This window comes from Equus quagga, chromosome 8 (assembly GCF_021613505.1).
Source record: "Equus quagga isolate Etosha38 chromosome 8, UCLA_HA_Equagga_1.0, whole genome shotgun sequence".
In the NCBI taxonomy this organism is placed as follows: domain Eukaryota; kingdom Metazoa; phylum Chordata; class Mammalia; order Perissodactyla; family Equidae; genus Equus; species Equus quagga.
Genome location: NC_060274.1, coordinates 36,598,417 through 36,614,480, shown reverse-complemented (window position 1 = coordinate 36,614,480; position 16,064 = coordinate 36,598,417). Strand labels below are relative to the sequence as shown.

The window sequence follows — 16,064 nt, the reverse complement described above, 5'->3', positions numbered from 1 at the left end:
AGGCAAATAGGAATGGCTTTATTGACAGAATTGCAAAAAATTATAAACTTAAACTTCTTCTGATTTCTTGTTGCATTCTCCCTCAGCAGATAGTAGGACAAATAGAAATGGCAAGCAATGGGATATATTGGAGTATATGAGGAAGCCATTTGGTGTAAACCTAATTCGGCCTGACTTCGTTTTTCCAAAAGGGCCTGACAGGGCCATGGAGCATGCACTGTATATCCGCTTTAAACATTTGCTATGTCCCAAAGACAACAACAAAGACCCTTAAGATAAAGGTACAACTTCCCCCCATATTGGCATTTCCTCAAGGATAAACATCTTTCCTTAGGCTAGGTACTGATTCCTGTGCTCACCTGTGACCACCGAGCTTGAGAAAACAGACCTGCCACCCTGCTGTGTCCACTGAGACAGCAGACCTGCCTGCTGTGTCCATCAATCGCTGTGCCCACAGAGCAGTCTCGAGACTATTGTAAAAGGGACATTTCAATCATATGTGAAACATCTTCTTTGGGGATATGCAACCACTCTGTACACCACACTTCTTTGGTGCCCTTTCCTCCTTCCTGAAGATAGGCTCCAGGCCATGGTCCTCACATTTTGGCTCAGAATAAACTCACCCAAATTTTCATTTGTAGATTGGTCATGGATTATTTTCATTGACAGTAGTCTGGGGATCTTCTTCTGAGCCACTGTTTGGAATTAAGTGTATTTGATTTTTTTCCAGATTGGAATTAAGTGTATTTGATTTTTTTCCAGATTTTGATTTTCAGGATAAAGCAGACATAGCTCCTTTTCCTAAAAACTAATACTTTTCCAAATATTTTTCTTTTCTTATTGTAAAACAGCACCACATAAAAGAAAATTCTGAAAAGAAAAACCCCTTCTAATCCTACCAAGTTAATGCATTACTGTGTCTGAGAATAGTCTTTCAGGTTCTATCTGCAAAATACACATTTTTTTATACAATTTGTCCACATATGTACATAGCATTTTACAGTGACTTTTATTTAAAAATATATCATAATTATTTTCCCTGTTTCTGTAGTTCTCATAATGATAATCTGTGATGGGTGTGTAATATTTCTTTGAGTAGATGTATCGTAACTTACCTAGCTATTCTTTTATTCTTGGCCATTTAGGTGGTTTCTAATCATTCTCTACTCTAGATGGAATGTGACAACAAATATCTTTGTGCTGAAAGTTTTAATCACCTGCCTAATTCTTTCCTTAGATCAAATTCCCAGGAGTGGGGCATCTTTGATTTGCTACATACTCCCCTATATCAAACCAAAAGCTATACTGATCTTCAGCATGCTACTCGGTCAGCCTCTCCGCTCATTCTTTCCATTGACTAAACAACAACTGTCAACGGCCACTTACTCTGCCTGACTTTTTCAAGATGTCCTTTGGTTACTTCCTCGGAGACAACAGTAAACTGTGATGAGGTCAGAAGTCTCATGTTTACAATAAAGAGGCGGAGCCCGTGAGCAGGCATGTGAACGTGGGTCATATCTCTGATCCCAGCACTGCTGCCACCTTCATGAAGGAGTCCTTTGTTTTGGAACACTGACAGAAATAAAAATGGTCTCTGAGCTGACACATGGGGTCATGACAAACACTGCCAGATTCCAGACATCGCATGAACCTCATACGGGCCCATAAGAAGATTAAAACATACACTAATAATATATTATTTGGCATCTTAAATAGCAAAACAAAGCGATTTCATTTGAAAATAGTTTAATTGGCTCTCCTCTGGGATTTAAATATCGAAATACATTAAATGAGTTTTCTTTTCATAGTCAACTCCATGGCAGCAATTTCTAGTGCAGCCGACAGATTAAAAATTTATCGTTAGTTTTTAACAAGCAAATGACTTCATCATTGAAGGTTCCCAAAGTATGATTTGATGTTTCATAAATTAGAGTCCCTGGTTATTTTAGGATCTGATTTTGGAAGAAAGGTACTTTGCAATGTACCCAAATAAGGAAAAGAAAGACATTTTATTTTCAGATTGCTTACATTCTACCCTCATTTCAGTCCAGTTTCGCTTTATTGGCTAAGCTTGTGGGTACTATTGTCAAATCACTCTTATTTTATTATTATAAAGGATTTGATAAATCACTTATATTTTATGGTAAAAATTCTTTAATAAACTGATAAGGATTTTAGGCTAGTTAATTTTAAAACTGCAGAGGACAAGCAGGCTCCGAGGACTGGAATTTGCTTGCTCTTTGATGAGGGATATTTGCATTTGTGACGGAAGGGGGGATCGCCTTATCTCTGGAAACTCTTAATGGGGAAGGCAAGAACTTAAGTTGTTTACTGTCTGGCAACCTCATGTAACTGACCTCCCCCGCCCCGCCCCCCCCAAATCCTCCTTTGTCTTTGGCTGAGGATAATATTTAAGCGGTGGCTTCTGCCCTTTACTCAATCCGGTTTGATTCTTATCTAAAAGTTGTGGGACCGCCCAATGGCCAGACCCCACCGGCACTGGTACCATTTTAACTTTTTTTATCTTGTAAAGAGATAACACATACCTATGCCTTAAATTTAGCCTTACTCTCCACCCATGTGCGCAGCAGAAGCAGCAGCAGCAACATGCTGGCAGCAGCTCTGCCTGCCCATGGGTCCTGTCCCCATGCTATTCCACGCTATTCTCTAAATAAAAGAGCACTACTGCCAGACCTTGAGAGTCCAAGAAATCTTTCTTTCGACTCCTTGGCTCACCGACCCTGCATCAAAACCATATATTTATTTTATAAAAACAAAGCAATATTACATAATGGTGACTATGCAATTCACAAGGAAACAGGCTTAAATATTAGCTGGAATGAATACTATTTGATGTGAGGAAGACCTATTTGGTTGTAGATTTGACTAAAAATAAAAGGATTGTGACATATTTGATAGGTTAACAAAGTAAGCTGTTGTCTCTCCCTATCTTTAGATATTGAGAAGTTGTGTCTTTCTCTATTTTTAAATCTTGAAAAGTTGTGTTTGTGTGTGTGTGCAAGAGGGACAGAATAGAGAGAGCAAGAGAGAGGTTAAGACTGGTGTTTGAAACAGTTCAGGCACAGTCCTGCCTGACAAAGTAGAGATGTGAAATTATAATTTTGTATCACTTTTGATTGAAGGCTGTATGCTTTGGGTTCTCGGTGTTTATTTTTAAGCGCCCCTAGAAAAAAGGGGAGGGGCACTCTAACTTCTTGACCTTTTTGACATACCCCAGAAAACTTTCCCCACCCACTCAGTCTTACAAATGACTCAATCTGTTTGGCATAGCTTTAGGAATAATCATTGGTTTCTTGTCCCTGTGACCAGGAAGACGAAGCAGAGAGCACATTACCTGTCAGGATGCACCAGCGCCACCCAGTGGCCTTGAACTAATTCAACAGCTCCTTGGAAATAGACAGGAGCCAGCAGTACAGGGCCTGACTCTCCACCGTGAATTGCATACGCATGCACGAAAGCACCAGGATTCAATTTCGCAGAATTGAATCGGTTGTAGGTAGTTCTGATTGTACTTTGTTAACCTTCTTTCTAAAGAGATCAGACTATTTATAGGGCAAGAAAATAGTTTGGCGTACGTTGAGGACTCAGCTCTTTTTGGCAGATCTGTAGCAATACGTATATTTGCTAGCAGTGAGCTAACACTCTATTTTTGAAAGTTAAGGATGAATTTATGAAAGCTAAAGAAACTATCACAAAATGAGTGACACAAATTATCCTCTCCATGAGGAGTGTAGAAAGTTTAAGGAGTCCAAGCAGAATTTAGTTTCTATGTAAACAAAATTTTAATTTAGTTTCTATGTAAATTCTAAACACACCTTTCTACACGACTTAGATGATGAAGATTCTCTCCTCCTAGTGGGAATGGTATTGCTCTTTTTCCAGATGCATAGCAAATTTCTGGTAAATTTTTCTTCCCTTGTAGCTGCTGATTATTATACACATTTTAAAATAAAAATAATACTGACTGGGGAAGATTTGAAGAATGCAGAAAAGTAGAAATTAACAGCAAGGGGAAAATATGGTCACAGTCGCTCTCTTAAACACAATCATTCCTACTGTGTTACTCAGTACACTTCTTCCCTCAGCACAAACTCTGCAGCTACATTTGCCTTGCTTTAAATCTCAAAGGGGCCGTCTGGCAGCTGTGAATTGGACAAGTTACTCATCTTCTTGGTGCCCCGATTTCCTCATCTCTAGGATGGGGGTAATTAACAGTTGTGTTACATGGGCTTGTTATGAGGATTAAACAAATTAATCTATGTAAAGTTCTCAGAATAGTGCCTGTATGTATATTGTAAACATTGCATGTATTAGCTACTGCTTCCCCACTCCTCTCTTTCCTCCAGCTCCTTAGTATTTGTTAGATACTATGCACCAGGTGTCCTGCTAGAAACTCATATTCTTTTGTTTCTTTCCAGTTTTTTCTTTTGTAGTTTCTTTCTGTCCTTTCTTAATAGCTGAAACTGTACTACAAATATAATTTTGTATCTTTATACAATATTATATCATTTATTCATTAGTGCCATTTTTAATATTTTTAATGATTGGTAAATAGTATTGTCTTTTTTTTTTTGGCAAGGAAGGATTCACCCTGAGCTAACATCTGTTGCTCATCTTCCTCTTCTTTTTTTTCCTCCTCAAAGCCCCTGAGCGCATGGTTGTATATCTTAGTTGTAAGTCCTTCCAGTTCTTCTCTGTGGACCGCCACCAAAGCATGGCAACTGACAGATGGGAGGTGTGGCTCTGTGACTGGGAAACAAACCCAGGCCACCAAAATGGTGAACTTTAACCACTAGACCATCAGGGCTGGTCCCTATTGTTTAATGTTACTGTTTAGCCTGGTATAAGATGATGACGTGATTTGGATATGTGGATTTTTATTAACATGGAAAATGAAGAGGAACAACATTTTTTAAAAAGACAAACATAAAGGTTTGTTTTCCCCTCTGAAAACAAAAGAATATAACATGACGTATTTTGGAATCCTAAATTTCTCGTTTTATTTTCATTTTGGCCACTAGATTCATTTACTTATTTTTTCTTTCATCAAGCAGCACTTATGCATTTATGTACTGGGTATGATGCTAAGTGCTGGGGGTGTAACAATGAACGAGGTTCTTTCCTGAATATACCTGATGTTTGAGATACTCAAAATGATGCAGAGGGAGCATTGGGAAGAGTAGCTAACTCTGCCTGAGAAAGCTGAAATTTGAGTTGGTATTGAAAGATAAACAGGAATTTCCTGGGAAGGAAGGATGTAGAATAAAGTATTCTGGGCAGGAGTCAGCGATGAGTAAAATTAGAACTTGGGAATTGTCCAGAAAGCACTGTAGTATTGTCCATAATGTGCAGGGTGCATGGTGGAGCAGGAGGCAGGAGGGGAAATCAGACTGATGATGCTGCTTGGGCCCAGAAATGAAATCCAAGACTATAATTTATCCAGTAGAAAACAGGGAATAAATACAGGTTTTAAACTATAGAAGCAGCTAATGGTGGCAGCAGAGCATGGACAAGAAGAATTCTAGATTGGAGGTAATGACATTAGTTATGAGGCTGGGGCAAAAGTTAATTAAAATCTGATGATTAGAACCAAAGGGAGTCAGATTCAAGATATATTTTAAAGTAAGATGTAAAAGTACTCAATTGGAAGTAGGGTATGATGGCAAAGGAAACCTTAAAGGTTTCTAGTTTTGACTGAACAGAGATGACATTAAGGGATTGAAAATACAAAAGGCAAAGCAGTTTGGGATAGGAAGAAGAGGGGAGAAGATGAAATATGAGGTAAGCTTTAGACATGCTGTGGCGTATGCCTCATGTCTAAGCCACTGACGCAGGCATGAGAAACTGCAGTTGAAAATAAAGGTCTAGAGCTGGGGAGAGGGCTGGGGGTCAGCACATTAGCTTTAGGATATTCAGGATAACTGAAACCACAGGAGTAAGTGAGATTATCTGGTTAGGGTATAAAAACAAAAAGAGGTCCAAGAAGGAAAACTCTTGGGAATCCCCATATTTAAGGAGTAGGCAGAGGAGGGGAGAGTTAGCAAAAAGATGGGACATAGTGAGAAAACAGTAATAAGCAGGACAAGAAGAAAAAGTGCTGCTTCCAAAGGCAAGCAGAGGGACTGAAAACGTGGAGGATGGTTCATCATGTCCAGTGGTGGAGGAGACAAGTGACAGGACTGAAAATAAGTCAGTTAGGGGCAGCTGTGTGACTTCAGCCATCAGTGACCTTGGCAAAAAGCAGTTTGAAGCTGAGGAATGAATGGGGAGCGAGTCATCTGAGAAAGTGACAGCAGATTCCTCTTCCAGTACGTTTGTTGGGAAAAGGTGGTAAGGGAGGGCAGAAGCAAGAAAGGCAACTACGGTGCTGAAGTATCTTCACGATGGAGATTTGAGAATTTCTGTAGAGCAAGAAGTCTCACTGGTAGTTTATTAACTTAGCATCTGGTATTTACTTCATCCATTGGTCTGAAATTAGAATCAGATTTTAAAAATAAGCTAAAGATGACTCCTATATATATCTATATACCTCTCTCTCTCTCTCTTTTTTTTTTCTGTATCTTAAACTGGAACACAAAGCTTGAACTTTAGTTTGAAGACGGGTAAGAATCACAACTTGGACTTGGCTCAAGGCTTTTATTGTGGTTTACCACGAAAGCAGTTAATAAGCAGCACTAAGGATATAAACGAGATAAGAATGCAAGTAGGTGAATTCAGCTGTCCATTTCCTGTTTGTTTGTGTATCACAAAAACTTAGTAGGCTTAGGAGCTCTAGCAACCAAAATGTCACAAAAGCATAGTATTGTGGGCTTCACCCTCTCCCTTAAAAAAAGAAACCTCCAGGTATGTCAGCATCTAGAAATAACTTATTTAAGGTGAAAATTCTGTTTTTAAGGAAGCCACATCACCCCGGCCTAATGTCTGGGTGCCGGGCCTTGAAGCTCTGGCTGTGCCTGCTCTGGGGCAATCCCGCCTTACGTCTGTGTTCCCCTAGGGTGTGTGCATGGCTAGACTTGGCAGGCCTACAACATAGGAGGCGAGGTAAAAGACACAGGTGAGCAAGGTTTCTTCCCTTTACTTCTGCTGGTTCTAGTACAGAAGCTCATGTTCATGGAACACAGGTACAATGAGCTTATACCATTCATATTCCTCTGCAGTCCAGAAACTTCTATCTGTATTTTTTAAAAGGCAAGATAAGTTTAAGTGTTGTTTTCAACCCAGCAGTCTCATCGACTCAGCTAATTCTCTTGACTTCCTTTTCTATGAGCACCTGCACAAAACCACCCAATTACCAAGGGTGGCAAGGGTGCTACCTTCAGGGAATCTTATCAGGGTGTCTAGATAAAATCTTAAGATTTGCTGCACTTATGAAGTTTTTACTCAGGGTGACTTTCTTGAGATGCATCATTAGAGACAGGTATTTGATATCTAATATGCAAGGCAGAGCAACACGAAGATTTTAGAGATTGCTTATAATATGCCATGTGGATTTGAGAATTTTGCTGCATCCATAAATATGGACTATATATATACACACACACACACAAATTAGTAAATCTCTGAAATAGTGTTTACATCTACAGACATAGAAGCAAGTACTTTTTTTAACCAGCTGTCAAATTTAACTTGATATTTTTAGCATGTTTTAGTAAATGCTGAAACCCTATATGGTCTTCTGATTTCAAATCTGTGGCTTCAATTTCTTAATGTTCTGTAAACTTTGAGGAGGTTCTAAGATCACAGTAGTACATTTTCTTAATCTCCTGAAAGAGCCATTTTATCAGATTCTCTTAGAATCTCAGTATATCTGTCTTTTAGAATAGATAGTAAATATAAATACTAATGACAAAGCAATTAAGGCTGTCGATATGGGGCAATTATTTGGCCATCTCTAAAGTCAGGCACTGCGTTTCCGGCAAAAAGTGATGAAAAATCCTTTCCTGATCTTATGTCCTGGAGCAAAAGTTTGAATCTAATTTGGTCTATGCTAGACTAAGAATATTGTTACAAGGCAAGATAGAAGTCAGGGGTTTCAGTGTTTTATTTCTATGTGAATATGAAACAAAACTGCAGTTTAGAAAAAATCTGGCACCTTGTTAGGCAACACTACTAACTCTTGGAAAAACTGAGTAGGCACTTGAGCATGAAATATATTTTCTGTATTCTTCACGGAATCGTATGTATTTTTAATTAACATGAAACTAAAATGGATTTTAGCATTTTGTTTTTAATCATCAGTAGTACAAACATTTCTTCAGTTTCTTACATTACAGCCTTTTAATTGCAATACGTTTATCTACATGTCTATATGTATGTGTGCCTATCTATTTACAGTGTTAGTCATTAGGTTATTTCTGGTAACTTTGGTCTGATTAGCTGGTGACGAGGTCCTAATTACCTGATGGTGACAAGAACAGAAAGCAGGGTTAGGTCCTTACAAAATATGTTTGATTCTTGTTCACTTTTGCTAATGAGTCTGAAAATGCTTGATTCTGATGAGAAATTTGAAAATGACAATGACAACTGGAATTTCTGAGCATATATTAAACTACATAAAAATTACAAGTGACAAAGGAAAAAGGCTTACATTACATTTAATAGTGTTACTTTTGAAGGCCTTTCAAACTTTCATGAAGGATAACCCTCCAAGTGAAGTGTGCAATGTCGAAACCAGTAGAGATTTTGGTGAGCTTGTTCAGAAACGGAACGCTCTAAGAAATGCTCTGAACATTATTTTCATTAGAAAAGTGAAGCTAATTTCTATAGCTGTTTGAGGTGCTGTAATACATCTATGGACACTCCCAGCTGCTCTACTAAACTGGCTGTCTGTTCTAGAATCCAAGTGAGGCTTGGCTGTTCAGAATGTGCATGCTCCTGTGTTCTACAACATTCTAAAGATGAACCATCTACCCCATTAACACTCCTGCCACAGTTTTTGTTAAACTCAGCATTATTTTCACAGAGTCTTTCGTCTGTAGCTTCATCAGTCTTTTTCTCCGCTGGAACTACATGACACAGGTCCATATCCTGAAGGGAGTCCAATAAATCTACAACGTGGGGCTGCGGAGTGATTGATTTCAGATGTTTGAGCACACACTCTTCACACTGGCCAACGGCATCCAGAAGAGTATTTATTTTACTGATCAAAGCCGAACTATTATCATGAAGGTGACACCAGGAGAGCAAAGCACTAAATAAAAATACAAACAAGAGTCAAAGAGGAAAAAACTTCATCAAACGCTTTTAGAATTTTTGATGCTAAGTCCTACATATTTCTCTTCCAGGTAACACCATGCAAAACTGGATTAATAATAATAATGCAAGTCAAAATCAGGAAAGTAATGATGGTAAATAGGATTTAAAAATATAGACGGATACTATCTTTCAACAGGAATTAAACAACTGGATTTAATCATATAAACTATTTATAATTCATAACTCCTTCTTCACAGCTCCACATCCACTTTTCCTGATTTTAGATTGTCCCCTTATGACTGCGTAGCTTCTGCTGAAGAGGGATATAACTCAAAGAAAGAGAGATCAGAAAAATTAGTCTCTCTTTTAAAGACATCAAACAGCTTCTAAACTAGTCATGCTCAATCTCGGATGGACATTAGAATCCCCCGGGGAGCGCTGAAAACTAACAAGGCCAGGTCACATCCCAGACCAACGAACTCGGAATCTCTGAAAGTCTTATCTTTTAAAGCTTCCCAGCTGACATCAAGGTACTGCCAAGGTTGAAAACCATCTTCCTAACCACATGGCTGCTTGCCATCAAAACTGAAAGTTAGAGAAAAAAAGTTTTGAGGCAACTTCACTTTTCCAGCTTTGTTCTACAGTAGACACCGTTTGCTAAGCTAACTAACAATTTTCCTGAAGGTAAGAATTCTTCCAGTCCTAATAAATATTTTTCTTTACTTTTCCAGTATAGACAGTACTTTTGTTTTTTGACATTTCAGATTATCGTTTCGTAAGACAATGGTTGTTGTGAAAAATAATGATGTTTTAAAAGTGGAATCAACTGATATAAAAGATTAAGCAATAAGGTTTCTAAGTTTATAAAAGATTTAATTGAATTTGATGTGAAGATGGACACGATCATTTTCCTACTGTGGCAGACTACAAATTCTGATGCTTGACAGGTGAACTTTCTAAAACCAGTAAAACTTTCTTTTGTTTTGATAACATATTTTCTACCTTTTTAAAATCAGTGATTTTTTGAAGCATTTTATGTTTTTCTCCATAGAGGGCAGTTTAAAAAAGGTATTAAAGCATCAAAGAGGACAAGCCTGTTGGGCTCCTTGCCCCATGTGTCATTTACAACGTGGCTCTGATACATGCTATTGTCACTATGGAATCTTGATGGGTATTGCACGTTCAAGACTAAGGTAAATGGAATCCTTTTTCTATTATCAGCTGTAACTTTCACCACATACTGCTAGTCTGGAAGTCTGTCATATTCTGTCTGCCACATGTGCTAGACTAAAAGCTTTGTTCAAACCCTGAAGATCTCAGTTACTTTGAGATACAGGTTGGTGGTAGTGCAGGAAGCAAAAAATATACACCCTCCTCATTTCTTTGCAATTAAGGACAACACCTGCCACACATGGTAAAGTGATGACCTGATGACTTTGACTTTTTGAAGGCAATATTATTCTATACTCTGTGGCACTCTTTTGTGGATTTAACACTAGGAAAAGCACTTCAGTTTAAACACTTTATTTTTACATGTTACTTTTATAAAAATCCTTCAGTAGTATTGAGGTGAAAACGATTCAGCATTTAAGTTTCAAAAATTACCTCAATGTTCCTCTGAGTTGTCCATAGTTTATAATGACTTCTGCACCTTCCTTATAACCTTGATTGAAGCCTTGTTGAAGAGTAACTGCTTTGCCAGCATCTATTCCATCTCTATAACCTTCCTAAAAATAAGGAAGTAATGAAGAATTGCAGGCTACAACTAACACCAAGTGAATCATTGTAAGCTTTTCTAGAAAGTCATAGAACCAACTTGGAAAATCAATGAAATAAGCCTTGACTGAGTTATTTAACATAATTCTTCTATAACATATGTCATAGGCACACAACCAAAGTAGACTATGCTTCTCATAAAAGTTTTTTTGGTTTATCCCATTTTCGAAGTCTGGACTTATTGGGCACATTTTAAAATACTGATTCTTATACAATTTTTAAAAAACCTGTGTTAGCAACGGCTTCACAGAAAGGAAACATGGAGAATTACAAGTCTGGCCCCTTGGCAACTGAGTGGATTGGTGTGGGTAGGTGAGGAGATGGGGCAGTAAGTAGGGTTACTGAAGGTCTTGGATAATTAATTGAATAAGGGAAAGAGGAAAATGGTTTAGCAAAACGAAGTAGTCTGGTTTTAGAAATTTTGCTTGATACTTAAATTCAACTAAACTGCAAATTCTCTGTGCGTGGGGATTTTGTCCTGCATTTCCTATGGCGCCACAGCACTTTTCAAAAGATGCTCAGTACCCACTGGTCTGACCTCAGCCTCACATAAGGCATTTCCGAAGCTGACAACAAGGTTATTTTACTGAAATATTAAACGAGGGCAGATTTAGTGGCAATTGAATGGTTGGCAAGGATATTAGGTGGAAGCGGACCTCACCCTGAACTAAGCTGAGAGCTCCACCTGGAAGTTAGGTGTGTGGCATTAAGCTCAGTCTCCATGAATAGGGAGACAAATTAGAGATGGATAACTCACACCTAACAAATAAAAAAAGAAACCAACTTTAACAGTCCCTTATCTACCCACCCGTGGTCCATATGAGCTCTCCCTTATTGCCCGTTGACAACATTCTTAAGTTCGCTTTTTCCGTCTGCCTTGATTAGTACTATTCCTAATTTTAGGCTCCTCACTCATTCAATCAACCCATGTAAACTGTGTACTGGTCCTTTGACAGCCATGATCAGTACAGTCGGTGCGTCCATTTCTCCCCCACCCTGTCCTGTGATCCTCATCAAACGGGAGCCTCTTTCATGTCTGGACAAAGTTTATTCGGGTTGGTCCATGGCGTCGCAGGCACCCCGCGGGCGCTCGAGGAACGCACCCTGTGGTTTCACACGCTTTCAAGTCACCCAGTGGGAAATCCCAGCAGGACGCGGGCCGGACTGGGAGGCAGCGGGCAGGGAGGACGGCGCGGGGCCGGCCCGGACCACTACGGCCGCTTCTGGGACGCACCTTCTTCACGCCACCACGCCCCTCGCCCCGCACCCGGCGCAGCAGGGCGCCCCCGCACCCTCCACGCAGCTTTACTTTGACTCGTCTCTGCATGTGGCTCCGCCATTCCCGCTGCACCACGAGCGACTCGTCCGCTTCCTCGTCAAACACGTCCCCGTCCTCGCCAGGATCCCGGACCAAAGGACTCGCTTGAACCCACGACATCACCGAGGCAACCACACAGCCGCCGGCCGCCGGAAGCGCCGGCAACTCCATCCGGTCCCAGGGGCGGGGCGGAGAATGCGAGTCGGGGCTCACAGGGCGGCTGCGCGTGCGTTTGCGCATGCGCGGTGTCGGGGCCGTCACGGCTGGCCCCTGGCTGCCGCCGGAGCTTTTTGCTCCCTGGTGGTTTGGGCTTCCTCAGTTACCTCCCAGTGTCAGCGCGCGCCTGTCGTGGGCGCGGCAGGTGCCTCCCTGGTGGAGCCTGTCCGATCTTGGCCTCTGCAGAAGGCTGCCCGACCTGGTGTCCACCGTGCTCCATAAGGTCTAGGTTTTGGAGACGCGCGCGCGAGTCACACCGTTCAAGGTCGTTCATTTGATGGGCGATTACTGGCCAAAGACTCCGTCTCTTTGAGAGTCCCCCTCAGTGCATTGACGAGATTTGACAGCTCGACGTTTTTTAATTGTTAGGAGCGTGGAGCAAAGACAATGGAATCGAAAAGTTAGATACCGCGGCTGTTTTCAGATCAATACATATAAAGGGTACATGTATCAACAAATACATTTCTCATTGATTCGCGGTGTCCTTCACCGGCTCGCGTTCCCTCTCATGCTCTAAGAGGCTGCTGGCTCGGTGAGGTCCGGACTTGTTTATCTTTATATACTCAGTGCTGGCCAGGTTTTGACACAGACATTAGCGAACGAATGGACACCAGCACTATTCCTGTTTTTGCCCCTTGTTTGTGTGGTCATGTAGTAATGATTTTTTTAGCTAACGTATTTTGTTGAACACCTACCTTTTGTGCCAGGCACCGTTGTAGGCTTTGGGATACATCCGGGAATGATATAGACAAAAGTTCTCAGTTCTCGTGGACTTGACATTCATGTAGAATTGACAGGATAAACAATAAGCACTATATTGTAAATTATATAGTTTGTTACAAGATCATAAATGATGCTATGGAAAAAAAAACAAGCAAAGTAAGGGGAACCATGAGTATATGTGTGAGGGAGTGTGGCTGGCTGGTGTGGGTTATAATTTTAAGTGTCCAGAGAGAATTTTGCTTATATGTATACATATGATTTACTTGGTAGGCTCATGGAACGTGTATAAAAAATTCTATACTTGGCCACAAAAAATGCCTTAATAAACTAAAAAGAATAGAGATTTTACAGGTCATAGTCTCTGATCATAATCCAACAAAATTAGTAATAAATAATAAAAATGACCCCAATAATTTTAACTATAATATTGGACATTAGAAACACCTTCCTAAGTAACATTTGGATCAAAAAGGAAATAAAGATTAAAATGACATGTAATAATCAATTAAAATTAGAATACATCCTACCAAAAAACGTGGGAACAAATAAAAGCTGTCCTAAGAGGCAATTCTATAGGCTTTAATGTCTTTATTATTAAAGAAGAAAGAAAAAATACATAAACTTACTATACATCTTAATTAGAAACAAGTAGTAAGAGAAGGAATAAAGATAACAATTGAAATTAATGAAATAGAAAATCCCAAAACTTGCATGAATAAATCCAAAAGCTGGTTCTTTGAAAACACCAGTAAGATAGATAATCTTTTGACTCTGATTTTTAAAGAAAAGAACAAAATTTTACAAGATAGAAATGAGAAAGGAGGTAATGACACAGAAGGAAATTCAAATATTATAAAGTACTAATTAAAAATAAAGAGCAACCCATTTGAAAACCTAGGAGATATGAATGACTTCCTAATAGAACTGACCCAACAAATAGAAAACATGAAGAGATTAATGATCAAAGAAAAATTGAAGATTAAGTACTGTAAAAAATAGCATGGAGACGTGACAACTTCACAGTTAAATCCTTATAATCTTTAAAGAACAATAGGTAATTAAATTTTATTTTTTCCTATTTGAGGGCAATGAAAAAAATAGAAACTAACTCATTTCATGAAGCCAGCCTTACTGTAACCTGATCAAGATGTCATCAAAAAAACCCAAAACACCAAAGTTAAGTTAGCTTATGAATACATTTAAAAAGGGAATCCAGTATCTTATCAAAAGAATAATTCAAAAGGTTTTATTCTGGGAAAGGAAACTATGCAAAATTAGGAAATCTATAAGCATATTTCATTGTATGAACAATTTAAAGGAGAAAAACCGTATGTTATTCTAATAAATGCTGAAAAGTCATTTGAAAAAAATTTAAAAATCATTCTTAACAAAACAGAAATAGAAACTACAAATTGATGAAGACTTTATCAAAAATCCAACAGCAAGTAGTAGTCTAAATGCTCAGATGTTAAGGTACTTCCTTTAAAGTAGAGAAAAGAGAGCACGTGGTGGTCACTGTTAGTACTCAACATTCTTTTGGAGACTAGAGAATGCAATAAGAGAGGAAAACAAAATAATCTGTATAAATATGGGATAAGATGAAGTTGTTTCTTTTTGCTGTTTTTATGGTTGTATGCCTAGAAAACCCAAAGGACTTCAGTTAAAAACAGTAAAGGAATTTGATAGGGTCTCTGGATATAAGAAAAATAGACTAATAGCCTCTTTATTTTCTATCAATATCCATCTAGAAATGTAAATGAGATAAATATTCCACTTGCAATACCAATAAATACTGTTAGATATAGTATTTGTATATTTGTTTAGTATTTAGTATTTGTTTAATATAGAGATGGAGATAGAGTTAGGAGTTCCTGAAGTTTTTGGGGGATAGGGAGCATAAAGCCTGTGAAAGATAAAAAGAGGAGAAAGCATGACTTGGCAGGCAAAGCCTCCATAAAGGGATGCTGATCTGATCCCTGTGATGGGAAAGGGAGGAGGTAGCAGGACTGGGCAGAGGGAGCCTCAGACTGCATCATGGATCTGACAAAGTCCTGGCCAACGTAAAAGGGAGCTGTGGAGCAAAGGGCAAGGACGAGTCCTGCATTAGGTGCACGAGGCCAGGCCTTGGTATCCCTGCCATCCTCAGTTATAGGCTGGGCATGCCCTGAATGAGTGTGATCTTGGCTAGAAGTCTGAGGCAGATCCTGTAGGTGCTCACAGCTGGAGGCTCACAGCTGTACTCCTTTGTCAAGAAGCGGATGATCTTTCAAGGTCCTTTGAATTGTGTGATTCTGTTTTTCCAAAATAGCTTTCTTTCTTTCTTTCTTTTTTATTAAATGAACTGTAAATAACCATGACCTCCCCTGCATAAATTGTGGTGTCACAATGTGAACTTACTCAAAGTGTTTGGTCAACTTATCTTGCAGCTCAATATCTCTTATATAAATATTCTATGATGAGGTCAACCTTTAGGATTCACTCTATTCTTGTCCCGTTCTGCTTATCTCATCCTTGACTTTCCTCTCAAAGCCTTCAACAGTTCTTTTTTATGTCCTTCTATTTCCCATCTCCTGCTAACTTTTGTTCCTTATCTCAGTCTTCCCCACTTTATTTGTGCCTTTTGCAAACTGCTGTTTGGTAGTTGGTATAATAAACTCTAAGAGGGCACAGACCTTTTCTGGATTCCTCTTCAAAGTTTCTAGCATACGGGCATTAATCATTAACTCTCTGGCAACCAGCCAGCAGAACTCCTGATTTCCACATGTCAGGGGAAGTAGTTTTCCACTTTTCCTTGTCCCTTCAAAACTTTCATATA

General features: G+C 39.2%; 1 protein-coding gene across 1 annotated transcript; it reads right to left on the bottom strand.

Annotated features, from left to right (window-relative positions):
• Positions 1 to 6,643: 6,643 nt before the first annotated feature.
• On the bottom strand, positions 6,644 to 12,565 carry YAE1 (YAE1 maturation factor of ABCE1). The gene is made up of 3 exons (XM_046670775.1): positions 12,302 to 12,565; positions 10,822 to 10,943; positions 6,644 to 9,211 (listed from the first exon to the last, which is right to left on the bottom strand). The coding sequence occupies exons 1-3, from the start codon at positions 12,548 to 12,550 to the stop codon at positions 8,782 to 8,784; spliced, it is 801 nt and encodes a 266-aa protein (XP_046526731.1). The 5' UTR covers positions 12,551 to 12,565; the 3' UTR covers positions 6,644 to 8,781.
• Positions 12,566 to 16,064: the final 3,499 nt, after the last annotated feature.